General features: G+C 56.0%; 1 protein-coding gene across 2 annotated transcripts in view; it reads right to left on the bottom strand.

Moving 5' to 3' along the window:
- CACNA2D2 (calcium voltage-gated channel auxiliary subunit alpha2delta 2) overlaps positions 1 to 13,839 on the bottom strand; it is a 208,987-nt gene that overhangs the window by 20,035 nt on the left and 175,113 nt on the right. For both annotated transcript variants that reach the window (XM_039733882.1, XM_039733883.1), the window contains exons 5-6: positions 9,613 to 9,657; positions 2,850 to 2,988 (exon numbers count right to left, since the gene is read on the bottom strand). In XM_039733882.1, coding sequence (XP_039589816.1) covers positions 2,850 to 2,988; positions 9,613 to 9,657 — 184 coding nt within the window. The remainder of the gene's footprint in view (positions 1 to 2,849; positions 2,989 to 9,612; positions 9,658 to 13,839) is intronic.

The following is a 13,839-nucleotide window of genomic DNA, read 5'->3' as shown; positions in this document are numbered from 1 at the left end:
GATAAGCTGCCGGCAGCCCCAGCCTGTGATTAATCAAGGGGGGGGCATGTGGTGTGGCAGGAATGGGGCTGGCTGGCTGGCAGGGAGCTGGGATGGCACCTCCCTCTGCTCGTAGGGGGACCCCAAATGCTGTGGGAGGGGAATCCCACGATGATCACTGGTGCTGGGTTGCCCCAGGACTGCAGCACAGAGGAGCCAGTGGTGGGTGCAGGAGCAAGGAGCCAGCAGCACCCTGAGACCAGGCACTGATCCCTCCTGGGGGACCCTCAATGCATTTTTGGGGTGCAAGGACTCTCAGGAGCACCCCATCTCTTTGGCATTAGGCAAAACAACACAGTGTGGTGCTGCAGGGAAGCCAGCGTGCATTTGAGCAGTAAATTTAGCTCTCCTAAGCCTTCCTCCCACACTTGTCCCTTTGGAAACACCGTCATCACCCATTCCAGCCTTCACTGTGGTCCCAAGGCACTGGCAGGATGTGGGTGGGTTTCCCAGGATGAATCCTGGATCCCTCTATCCCAGCAGGACTGCTGAAGAATTGTCTTTCCCTCAGGCAGCCATGCCTTCAAACCATGATTTACTCTACCCGTATCTCCCCAGCCATTCCTCAGCGCTGTGCCCACACACAGTGCTGTTATCTGGGCACTTAGGATGATTTCTTGTTTGGCTCTGACACTGGATGTGGTTTTTCCCAGGAGAAGTGGCTACGAGCTGGCTGCCAGGCTGCTGCCTGCCTGGAGCAGCCCTGGGCAGTGCTGCCAGCCTCAGCTGGGCACGGGGCTGAGCCCTGACACATCCATGACAGCCCTGGCAGCACCTACACACCCAGACCCTCGGGGCCACCAGCCACACCAGCTGTTTGTACTGAATGCAACTCACATTGTCCCTGTGCCCAAACACAGCCCTTCTGTTATCTCTGAGCACCCATGCAGCCCCTACACCTTCCCTGGACATGAGTGTAGCCCCCATATCATCCCTGTGAACAAACACAGCTCCTACTCTCTCACATGTGCAGGGTGATGAAGCTGTGTCCTGCTTGGGATGGCGCCTGTCCCTCTCAGCCGAGGTCAGAGCTGCCAGCCCCACTGGCGACATCCCCGTCGCTGTCCCCATCTCGTCCCTGTCCCCATCAGAGTAAGCCCAGCCCCGCCCTGCCCGCGAGCGATTGCATATTTAATTAAAAACGGCACAGTAAATAAAACACATATAGGATGTAATTTGTGTGTGTAGCGAGGGGTGACGGCGGCGGGGTTTAATCAGCGTGCCAGGCAGCGACAGCGCCTCCGCGCCGCTCCCGCCGGGACGCGCTCCCGCACACAGCCCTGCGGGGACGCGCCACGCTCACTGCTGTCCGGGCAGGACAGGGGCCCTGTCCCCACCCCAAACCACTCTCTGTGCAGCAGCAGCAGCAGTTTGGACCCTCCCCTGCACCCCGGATCGCTGGAGCAGCCCGGTGTGGCCGGACCTGGCCCGGTCCCTGTGCCCGCACGCTCTGTGCCCGTGGCTGCAGCCCCTTTCCCGGACTGACAGTCCCTGCACTGTCACCCCCCAGTGCCACATCCCCTCTCCAGCAGCCCTCTCTGAGCAGCTGCGAGTCCCCGGAGCGGAGATTCATCTCCAGCCTGCTCTGCTCCGGGCTGGGCTGATCCGTGTGCCCGTGGCGGGGCTGGCGAGCAGGCTGAGGAGGAGCGAGTCACGTCCCCCCGCGCAGCCCAGCCGGCTCGCACCGTGTGCCTCATCAGCTGCCTGGATGGGTAATGAAACGAATTGCAAATTCCTCATCCGCGGTGGAATCGCTGCAGCCGAGCGGCTCCGAGCGCCGCCGAGCACCGGGAACGCTCCGCTCGGGGCACGAACGGGAGCTCGGCCCCCACCGCCACCACCACCCCCAGCCAGTGCCACCGAAACACGGGTGTGGGGACAGTGGTGCCCCGGGTGGCGTGGGGCAGCCCGTGCCAGCAGGGTCCGGGGCTGGGCGCAGGGCGCTGGGTGCTGGGTGCTGCAGGATGCCCTCCAGCTGGGAGCCGAGCAGCCACTAGAGGGAAATGGAGACCGACTGTCACCATGTGCCACCGCAGCAGGGCGAGCTACCGGAGAGATCTGAAAGCTCAGGGACGGTCACAGCGCTCGGTGGGGACTGAAGGTGGTGTGGCACATCCTGTGCCATCCATCCCTGCCCGCTCCCGGGCTGGCCCACCAGCCCATCCCGGTTCCTGGAGCAGCCTGTGCCTGCGGCAGCCACAGGGGCACGGCCTGGCCCCCTGCACGTCCCGGCAGCAGGGGCTTAATTAGCTACGGGGTGGCATCACGCTGTCCTGCAGTCACCCTTGGCTGCCTTCCTGCGGGACTGCAGCTGCTTTTTCTCCCTTTTCATCACCTCAGCCCCATCCCTGCTTCACCCTCTGCCACTGCCCAGCCATGTCTCACTCCCTCCCTCCTACAAGCAGGTTGGTGCTGCCTGTGCAGCTGCTGCTGCACAGAGCTGCTTCATCCCTTTGAACATCTCTGTGCCTGCTTTGAGCCTTCTCGAGCTTTGCTGGGCTCTTCTGCAGGAGGATCAGAGCCATGTGGGCACAGCTGAGCTTTATCCTGGGCCATAATCACCACCTCTGCTTTGCTCCCCATCCCTTCCCTAATAACTCCTAATCCCTGATCTGCCTCTTTTGCCTGTGCTGAGCTCTTGAGAGTCCCTGGGGAGGGACACATTGTCACCTTGATCCTGATACGGTGACACTGCCTTCACCAAGACCCAGTTGGGGCACCCAGAGCTGATGGTCCCTGAGGCTGCAGGCAGGAGAGATGGATGCCCAGCCAGGCAGCAGGAATTGGAGAGGGTGAGGAGGGGCACTCACAGCCTTTGTAGATGTCCGTGGGGATCTGCACGGCAGCGTATGAATAGTTAACCTTGGTCTTGAAGTTGTCATCATCAGTAAACTCCAGCTTCAAGGAGTTGGACTTCTCCCTCTCGATCTCTTCTCCATCGGGGTCGTCCTGGGGAAGGAGCAGAGTGCATGGGGTCACCCAGGGTTCCAGCCCTGGATGGACATGGGAATTCCTCCACCTGAAGCCCATTGGGGGAGACCAGCCCTGCTGGATCCCATATGGATTTGGCCTGCCAGGAGCTGGTGGGCACAAAGGCAAGCACTGGTTACCCCTTGTCTCTCCAGCTTTGGTAGCACAGCAGGTATTAAATCAGACACAGAAAAAAAAAATCAAAAAAAGGCCTTGAAAATCAATTAGCAGCAAAAGGCAACTATCAAAGAGCAAATTAAAACGGAGTGCAGCTTAGCGCTCTGTCAATAAGCAATGCAAACAATATTTAATTATGGTGGAGAGACAGCGAATTCCCCACCGCTGGTGCTGCAACACACTCCCTCACCTTCCCAGCCCTCTTCTCCATTCCCCAGCCCTGCTGCCAGCATGGCACTGGGGGTAAAACCCCTCTGGAAAGGCAGGCAGGGCTGAGCTGGTGCAGGCAGAACAGCTGGGTGGTTGCAGGCAGGGGACAGGGTGGGAGCTGAAGCGCGGGGCCATGTGGGGAAGAGTGAGAATGGGGGTGGACTCACTACAGAGCTGGAGAAATTGCCTCTGCCACCCCACCAGGAGCAAAGAAACCCAGGAGAAGGTGTTGGCTCTGAGCTGCCCATCCCTGCCACGAGCCCAGCAGCTGGGGAAGGCTGTCTGCAGCCAGCTGGGAGATGTTCAGGGTAGGAAGGAGGGAGAGGAGGATGCTGCAGCACCTGCACTTTGTGCTTCTGGAGCTACATCCCTGCTGAAGAGGGGCAGGGACACAGCTGAGAGCTGCCTGCACCATCCACAGGCAGGGACGGGCAACAGTGCCAAGCCCAAACTGGAACAGACACCTGAAGGGATGCCCCATCAGGTTCACGCTGCCCACAGCAAAGAACCACGACACCAGGAGATGCTCAGGGTAAGAAGGAAGGGAACAGACACCAGGTTCACGCTGCCCACAGCAAAGAACCACGACACCAGGGAACACAAGGGGTAGGCGATGCTCCCATCCTGCTGTCCTCAGTGGCCCACTGCAAGCACCTCTCCCACTGGCCAGGCTTCCCTCGACAACACCCAGGGAACAAAGACCTGAATTTCTCACAGGAAAAGCCATATATTTAAAGGAAAACTATGGGTTTGGGAAGTAAACGATGAAGCTTCTTTAACAACCATCCTGGCCCCCTCCTTGTTTCCCCTTCACAGATGACATGGAGAAATGTCACCTCCCCTGCAACACCTCCAGCCGGCCACTAAGGTGGTGACATTCCCATGACATTGAGAGGGGTGGCCAAAGCATTTGCCACAGCTCAGGAGAGTAACAGGATTGATGAGCAAGGTTTGGGTTTAATTCCAGCCGGTGGACTGTGAGTGTACCACACTGCCCAGCCGACCCCAGTGCGGGGGCTCCAGCTGCCCAGAAAGATGCTGGACTCAATTACAGCTGCACAGCCAAGCAGGAGGCAGGCAGGTTCCCAACTCCCTGCAGCCATGTCTCCGAGATCAAAATCCAGATTATGCTCTCAATTTTATGTAAATCTGGAGAAAAGGCAAAAACCAGACTGCTGGAGCCCCTGCAAAGCTGTGAGGCTGCAGCAGAGCCGGCACTCCAGGGACTGCCAGGCCATGGGCTACCTGGGGAGTGCATCTGGCCCCAAGCCTGCTGTCCGTGGGGCTCAGCTCTCTGGGGAAAGCACACACAATTCATCCCTGCAAACCTCTCTGAGCACCAGCCAGCGATACAGAGGTGCCTGCTGAAAGCAGGCTTTGGGATAAAGCCGTGGCCTGAGGGCATCTGCAGCACCAAAAACTCTGCTTTGACACTAAACCCTTTTCTTCCTCATCCAGCAAATTCCTGGTGACAGCTCCCCATCTCTCCCCATCTCAGATCAGCAAGGCACCCTGCCACAGCCCATACACTGCCCCTGTCACCACCAGCAGCTGGAAAATCCAGCCCTCCCTCTTTCCCTCACGCTGGCATGGCTATTCCCCACTTCATCGGAGCTGGAACTACTGTATATAATTACTGCTCCTCTGTTTATCATTATTCTGTGATCTCACCCACTTCTCAGGGGCTAATTTGTATGCTGCCAGGTTTGGTGCTGTCTGGCTGCTCTCATTCATGGAGCTGTGAAGAGGCACATGTATAGATCTTGGGGACAAATATACAGCTATCTATACGAGGGGCACTTCATGCATCACTGACACCTATATGGCAAACAGACCTGCAGGAAGGGCTCCTGTTATCCAAGCTACATTTGCCCTTTATCCATAAATCCCCCAACCTCAACTGAGTTATTTCTGTTTAAGCCAGGCTGAATTTGGCCCCTGAAGGGGGTTAGTTTCCAGCCACATGAAGGCAGGTGAAGCTGTAACCAGCCCAGGCAGGGAGGGGAGATCTGGGTTACAAAGAGACACCTTGGGAAGGCCGAGGGAAGAAATCCTGCATTAAATTTAAATCAGAGCAAAGCAGATGATTCAAGTTATCCCGAATTTACATCGGTTTAACTGTGAGCATCTCGGCAGGCCCCCAGCCAGATCTTGCAGCATTCCTCATCATTACATTTCAAAAGAACTTGGAAACATCTATTTATCTGTTACAGTGCATACAACATAACACAAATAGATGCTACACTTTGAATATATTATTTGCTACACACCATTAGAAATCGACTTCATGGCAATATATCAATATGATACATATTTACTGCTTCAGCAAGAAGTCATCACGCCCTGAGAGCTTTTGCCACCTCCGCTGCTTTCACAGCTGGGTTGTCAGTCACATTTTCTCTTCAGTCTCCCAAAAAGACGGACAGGACAAAACCCAGAGATGCCCCAACACCCAGTGAGCACCCAACAGCTTTACTGGGGGCTGCCACGCTCTGGGCAATCGCCTGCCCCCTGCTCCATCCAGGCTGGTGCTGGCCGAGGAGAGCCAGCCTGTCCCCGGGCACCGGGACTGTCGTGGTCCCCAGGAGCCGTGCAGGGAGCCGGGGCAGCAGCCATGCCGATCTGAGCTCCCGCAGATGCAGCCCCCCCGTTCACTGCTCATCTCCATGGGAACCAGCCATCACAGCTAATGACAATGACGGCTGCTTAAATGGCAGCGCCGGTGACAAAGGCAGGGCTGATCCGGCCGCAGCATCCCTGCCTCCCCCGGCCTGCCCCACGCACCGAGATGCCAGCACAGCCTTTTCAATCTCCCAGGGGCACCCATCCATGCTAAGTCTGGAAAGGCCAGCGAAATATTCCTATCAACACGCTGTGGTTCTGCTAATAATGGATATAAATGCCAGCCCCCAACACATGGCTGAGAAACTCCAGGCCTGTGCAGAAGGGTCTTTCTCCTTAAATATATCAGTTTTTCCTGAAATGCAGTAATTTAATGCTGAGGAGGGAGATGATGTGTTCTCCAGCCACATTCCTGCTTTTACAGCAGCCCAGGTTATAAATAACAATCAGCTTCTCCAGCCAGCCTGCTCCCCTATCCCCCTTCGCTTTTTTTAATCTTTGCCAAAGGTACTGTTTAGAGATCTTTCTAGACCATTTATTTTTAAATTACCAGCCAGAGGAGAGAAGTTAAAAAAATAAGAAAAAAGAAAAAAAGCAAAAGAAAGAAACTTCTGGGGCTGATAGCTTATCGTGAGGAAATCCAAATGTCACATTAGTTGAGAAAGTTGGAAGATTAAATTTTCCAACACCCTTCATCTGCTGCTGCTGACATTTCGGGGCTTTTTTCCCTCCCCTCCTTCCCCTCCTTGCTGCATGTACTGAGCAGGGTGAGCAGAGAGAAGGGTGAGCAGTGAGAGGGCAGCCCCACCTCCCCTGCAGCAGAGGGGCTGAGGCTCCCACCCTCAGCCCCTGGCTCTCAGCCCTCCCCAGGACCTGAGGCGGGTGGCTGGGGGCTGGAGGGCTGACCTTGGGGCCAGGACACCTTCACACAGCTGGGCTGTTTTCCACCTGAGTACAGCACGTCCCAGGCTCAGCTGTGACAAGCACCATCCCCTGCCACGAACACAACACAAAAGATGGAAAATGAATTTATTTCTGTGTTGTTCTGCCTGTGACGCCCAACCGAGACTGTCTGCTGATTTCAACACTTCTCCCCACATAAACCCCATGGTCCTTGCTAGCGGGGAAAGGTGAAAACTTCCCTTCTGCAAACATTCTGACAGCTTTGGGGACCCCTGGGAAAATCTTCTGATAGTCCCATTTGTTAAAAACCACTTGGAAATCCAAAGTCTGTTTGGGCAGATAGTGGAGCTGAGGTGCAGGCAAGATGAATAAGAAGCTCATTTCCTCCTCACTGCAGCTAAAGCCAGTGTAAGGCTTGTGAATAAGCCCCAGTTATGGGCAGCAGCCATTGTCCATCAGCACCAACTCTGGCTCAGATATGTCCTGCTCCATTTAAATAGAAAATTTGAAGCTAAATAAAGAAAGGATGGAAAGAGCACTATTACGTTCCATTCAGACTTTCTGGTATAATTTCTCTCCTTTTTTTCTCAGCAGCATCTTCTTTTTTTTCCCCCCATTATTTTTGTTGGAATTAAATTTGCTGGGATTTCACTGGTAAGGAAGCAACAGCAGAGGTAGGGAAGTGTCCTCCCTGCCAAACCCACATACATCAAGAATAGGACACCCCCAATTTTGCAATTTTGCTCGGTATCTCCCCAGAGCAGGACTAAAGCTGATGTGGCTGGTGAGGGATTTGCAGGGCTGTTCCTCTTTGATATGTCAGCTCCTTTGGGCAAGGGAGGGATCAGGGAGCTGAGCCCTGCAGTCCTCAGGGACACTGTGCCATGCCCCTGTGCACAGCCTCTCCCCAGTGTCCCCTGTGCTGAGAGGGTCCAAGGGCACAGCTCCAAGGTCGAGATGCCTCCTGTTTCCTAATCCTGCCTAATGGCACCAGGATGGTGGGGTGTGACACTCAGGGCAGCAGTGGGCATGGGGACACCCCCCTTCTGTCCCCTGCCCTGCATCAGTGATGGCAAAAGCCCAGCCCAGCCTGATGGATGCATTAGTGCTGCTCCTCATCCCCTGTGCTGGGAGTTGCTCTGCTCCCCAGGCTGTCTCCTCCTGCCTGAACCGCCAGCCAGTTTTTCCTTCACTCCTATCCAAAATCCCCTTTAATGTATTTTAAGCCCATTAGCTCCATCCTCTCCAGAGCAGCCATAGCAGGATCCTCTCCTCCCTCCTTTGCTAGCTCCCCCCAGACTGGAGGGGGGGACAGGACACTTCCTCTGCATCCTCAGCTGTAAATGAGTGGGACTGTGGCAGGGAGACCTGCTCAGGAGAGCAAGTGCCCTCCACCTGGGACACAGCATCTGCCCGACCGCCCCATCCCACCTCCCAGACTCTGTGGCTGCTTCCCCTGCCAAGGAGCCCTCTTACTGTCACTGCCTGGGGACAATGGCACTGGCAGTTAGTCAGAAACTCTGCTTTGAAGGCATCCATCCATCCAGCCTCCTCCACTCCAGCCTGTCCCTGGCTCTGCTCTGGGAAGAAACTCTGCCATCCATCCATCCATCCATCCAGCCTCCTCCACTCCACCCTGTCCCTGGCTCTGCTCTGGGGCATAGACTCCCAGGTGGGTCGAGAGGAGAGACAGTGCAGTGCATGTCACCCAAGCTGGTGGGACCCCATCAAGCCCCCTGGCTCTGCTCTGGGGCATAGACTCCCAGGTGGGTCGAGAGGAGAGACAATAGTGGGACCCCATCAAGCCTAGATGCTCCCCTCCCTTCTGCACAGGGCCTTCTGGATGCTCTTGAGGTCACCTGAGTGTTATTTTTGGATAAGGTCTGTGGTTTGCTGCTGACACCATGTTCTCTCCCACTGTGTTACTGTCTCTGCTGCCAGGTCTGCCTGGGGACAAGGAGCAGTCCTGGAGCAGCAGCACTGGCTGGGGCTGTCCCCAAGGCTGCACCCTGCTGTGCTTGGGGCTCCTGCTCAGCTCCAAGGACTCTGCCCAGCAGCCTCACACCAAGAGCATCACTGACCTGTTTCGTAAGGATCCCGCAGCAGTGGGGGAGCTGGGAGACCTGGCAGCAAAGCGGGGAGCCCCAGGGCAGAGAGGGGTGCCCCAGGGCAGCAAGCACTGCTGGTGGAACTCCCCGTGCCCGTGGCACAGCACCTGAGTGAAGTCACCCTCACTGTCACCACGGGGAGGAGCCGGCAAGTGCCATCTCTCTCGGGAGCACCGGGGGATGGGAGCTGACAGGCCCGCAGTTAAAGCACTGATTGCCAGAAATCACAGGATGGCTATGCTCCGAGTAGGGCAGAGAATTAGATTCAGGCTCTAATTAAAGGTTTGCTCTTCATTTGAATTTCAGATGCCGGCTTTAATTTTAGAAACTTTTGCAGGCAGCAGAGCGACCTGCCCACCTGCCTGCTGCCAGGCCCGGTGCTGGTGGCCAGATGTCACCAGGGCTCAGCTGGGGGGACACGGCTGCACACCGGGCACTTGCTGCCCGCTGCAGAGTCTGGTTACAGCGGCTGTGACAAATGCTGTGCCGTGACCCCTGCTGCTGTGCTGGGACAGACTGGCGAGGGGCTCAGCCCTGCGCCAGGGTGGTGGCTGAGCCAGGGTGCCACAGAGACAGCACTTACATATTCAGTGTCAGCCTTGGAGTCGTAGTACTCGATGTCTTCCTCCTGCAGAGAAATGGGAGAGCTGTTAGTGCCAGTCAAGGTCAGGGATGGGAAAGGAGTTCCTCCCCCTGACTCGTCCCCTCAGCACCTCTCTCATGCTCTTGGCAGCCACCACATTGCTGGGGACTGAGCCCTTCCCAGCCCATGCTGTCCTTGGCACATGTTCAGGACCTCATGTCCTCCACATCACCCTCCAAGGACTGGCCATGGCCTGCCATACTTCCCTGCACTCCTGACTGCTGCTGAGCCACAGCACTGCGGGGCCAACTGCCCTGTGACAGTGACACCGGTGTGACCGCAGCCTCTGCACTGTCACCAGGTGCCAGCCTGTGCCACGTCCCCACAGCCAGGCTGCTTTGGTTCTGTTGCAAACATCAGGAACCACAGAAGAGGCAGGTTTAGGCAGCATGGCAGGCAATGGCCCTGCAGCCACCCAGGCCCCCTCCCTGCACTGCAGAAACAGGGAGAAAAGTGTCCTTGCTTCCACAGAGAAATGCACGTCGTTAATTTGGGGTATTTAGAACCTATTTAAGCAGAAAGGTCTGCTTGGATTCCTCTTCCCAGAGTGTCAAGACTCGAGACAGCTGATAAAATTCCTGAAGAGGCAATTGGGAGAGCAGCGATGCTGTCACAACAGCATTCCGTGTACCAGTAGAAAGGGTAATTAAAGGGCACTCAGGGACTCTTCCCAGCGTGCCGGCCCCAGTGCCATGCTGGCACACGGGCAGCGCCGTGGTGCTGACACGCCTGCCAGTCAATCTCCATCGGCACGGGCAGCGCCTTGGGTCATTATTGCTGCTGTTATCATTTAACGAGGAAAGCGATCTGGCCCCGAGCAGAAACGCGGCCGAAGCCTCAATGGCACTGACTGCATCCCTGTCCTGCCTGCCCCTGCTCTGGACAGACCGGGACACAGCCCTGTGCCAGGCACGGTGGCACTGTGACATCCAGCCCAGCCTGGGCACGGCCAGGAGAGGCAAGCAGCTCTCCAGGCAGCACCACCATCCCACCAGCCCCGCTGAGCGCTGGCAGTCACTGCCCCTCACCGGGATTACCCTCTTATAGCCACAAAATCCCTCCCCAGGGTGGTTTGCCATGGCTTCTCCCGGCTTCCCAAGAGGGGGGAAACCCCTGAAGCTGATCTTGGGGACATCAACAGCAGGGGACCCTGGCAGGCTGTGCAGCCGGTGTCTCCCCGGGATGGCGATTGCAAAGGGCAGTTCCAGCATCTTCCTGAGCAGAGGAAGATTCCCGTCGCTGCTGCGGGCTCTGCCACTCTTAGTGATTGTGATAAGGCAGCACCGGGAGGGGAAAGTAAAAAAAAAAATTAACGCAGCATCTTCCAATTTCTGCTATTAAAAAGCCCAGTCATTAAGGGAACACACTTATTAATTATCTGTGATTTGTTGTGAAATGCTGTGGGGTTTACAACAACAAGAAAGGCAAAAAAAAGAATTAATTTCTCTTCAGCTGGCCTTGCCGCGCCGCTGCCGGCCCCACACACGCCCCGGCCCCTCTCCCCGGGTCCGCGGCCATCTGCACTTCCTAATTAAAGGAACCCCCGGGAGACCCGTAACACAAACCAGCTAATTTCATGTTTAATGATCTTTAATCAGGAGCGAGTGTGACTAACAATGGCCATCCAGAAGGTGCTTTGTTGTTCATTTTATTTGCCACTGGCTCCTCGGAAAAGCTCGATTCCCCTCGCAGCCACAGAGACCCCACTCCGCAGCGCAGAGGGCATGGGGTGATGGTGCTGGGTGATGGTGCTGGGTGATGGTGTTGGGTGATGGTGTTGGGTGATGGTGCTGGGTGATAATGCTCGGGCAGGACAGCCCGTCCCCGATCCTGCTTTCCCCGCTCCAGCACTCCCACAGCACAGGGCATGGCACAGGGAGAAGAGCACATCCCTCCCACCGATTCCCCCAGGGATCACAGAGCCCTTGCCAAGCCCTGACAACCCCAGGAGCAGCTGGGTGAGATCTCAGCCACACTCAGGCTGTGGCTGAGGTTCCTACATGTGAGACAAAACGTGTGGGACAGCCAGCATCAGCGTGGCCCTGGCCCTGAGATGTGCCCTGATGGCAGGCTCCAAAATCCTTGCCCTGCTGATGCTGGGAGGCTGGGGGCTTTTCATGGGGTCCAAGGGAGACTGGGGGAGCTGGCAGGGCATCTGTGCCCTTGCCACTTGGAAGCCTGTGTCTGTTCCAGGAAGGAGGGAGAGAGCCCTCAGAGATGCTCTAAAAAGATGCCATGAGTGTTCCAAGAGGCAACAAGGGGTCCTACAATTTCTGCTCCCAAATATTTTTTTAAAACCACATTTGCGTTCTTCACATAATCCTCTCTTCCTCTGCTCCATGTTAAACTCAGCACCAGGTCTGTGTAAATAGCACTGGTATTTCTAGAGCCCTTCAGAATAAATACCAATAAAGAAAACAAGGGGGTGAAGACGTCAAGGGATTTTGAAGCAAAATATTGTCCCTGTCTCTTGCAACCGAGACTGCAGGAAGCACACACTGGTTCCCACTGCAGGGGAGGCTGCCAAGGAGGAGCTGCTGCTCCATGATGTGTTAACCACTGCCCATTTTCTTACCTAAATTGCCAAGTGCCACCTGCACAATGGCACTGCATGGCTGTGTTGCTGGTGGGTACGTGTGGGGTTATTTCAGCTCCTGAAGTGCAACTCTCAGTGCAACATTAAACCCTGGGAGCTCAGTGCAATCCCAGCCTGATCTGCAGCTGTCCCTGCAGCCACGGCCCAGGCTTCTCCAGCAAGGCCACCAAGGAATCACTGCACCTGCACCAAACCCTTGTGGTTCAGTGTCACTGGGCAGCCCCTGGCCAAGGCTTGACCCAGGTGGGGCCTCCTGGAGGTGGCCCTGGGGATGCTGCATGCCAGAGTCCCCCCAGGGACCTTGGCTCCTTCCTCACCCCCCTGAGCCCTCCCTAGGTGCCCTGTGCTCCACACCTTCACTGTTTTCATCCCAAAATGCCAAAAGAAAAGCTAATCAAAAATCCAGGCTGTGAGTTCTGGAGAGCTGCAAGCTGGAGCCTTGCCAGTGGCACAAAGGAGGACCCTGCTCTGGCACTGGTGCTCCCTTGACACACAGCAGCAGAACAGGTATGAGACAGAGCCCAGGACAAAGAGGGGCACACAGGTGTCTCAGGTGGATGGTGAGGGGCACTCCCCCCACAACCCCTGACACAGCCCTCGACAAGCATCCAAATAGATCTTTTTTTGCCTAAAACAATTACAGCAACTAAAAACAGTGCTAAAAAGGTCAGTGCTCTGTAATCTCGCTGCAGCCTGGAGATGTCTGGATGGAGGGGTGCTGGCCCAAGCCTCCAAGTCAGCGACCTAACGAGGTGGCAATCAAACTATATCACACACAGAGCTGCCACCATCCTAAAAATCCTCGAAGGAGCTGTTGGCAGCACATCAGCTCCCTGCTTCAGCCATCCAGCTGGAGCACACAGCTGGCAGGGACACTGCAGGAGGGCTATGGCTCACTCTCCCCTATAGAGCTTTCCTGTAAAATCACCTAATCTGGCTAATCCTTCTCCCGACCTGTAGGATCTGTAGTACTCCACAGGATTGCTCACTGTCTCTTGTAAGGGTCACCCTGCTAATCACATGTCCTGGGGATGCTGCAGCTCCCCGGGGCAGTTTTGCAGGCAGATCCTGCTGCAACACATTGATTTCGGTCCCTCTCAGCCTCTGGCTGTGGGTTTCATTTCTCTGAGCAGCACAGGTGACCCTTGTGGTCAGCAAATCTCTTTCAAGATTTAATTGGCTCTGGAAGAGCCAAATCCTGCAGCAGTTTGCCTTCAGGCAGTTAGGAGAAACTCAGAGGGTGGTGGGGAAGAAAAGATGGATCCCAAGCTGGCACCTGCCTGTTTTCCAGCCACTGGATGGAGCTGGTGGCAGCACCAGCATCCCAGGCCACAGCTTACCAATGTGGGGAAAGCCAGGTGATCAGAGCTGTGCTGGTCAGACACGTGGGCAACTCAGTGGGTGGGGAGAGCAAGCTGGAGCTGGTGTGCCCACACAGCCCTTGGGGCTCTGCTCAAAAGCCCACCTTTCCTCTGCCATCAGCACTTAGAGAGGACAGGGAGTATTTAGGTACTTCTTCATGTCCCTGAACTGTAAAGCACACAGAAATAGCAACAGCTTTTGCTTATATT

Source organism: Passer montanus, unplaced genomic scaffold, assembly GCF_014805655.1.
Source record: "Passer montanus isolate IOZ18808 unplaced genomic scaffold, ASM1480565v1 scaffold9, whole genome shotgun sequence".
Lineage (NCBI taxonomy): Eukaryota > Metazoa > Chordata > Aves > Passeriformes > Passeridae > Passer > Passer montanus.
Note: the sequence above shows the minus strand (reverse complement) of the source record. Positions and strands in the feature narration are given on the sequence as shown.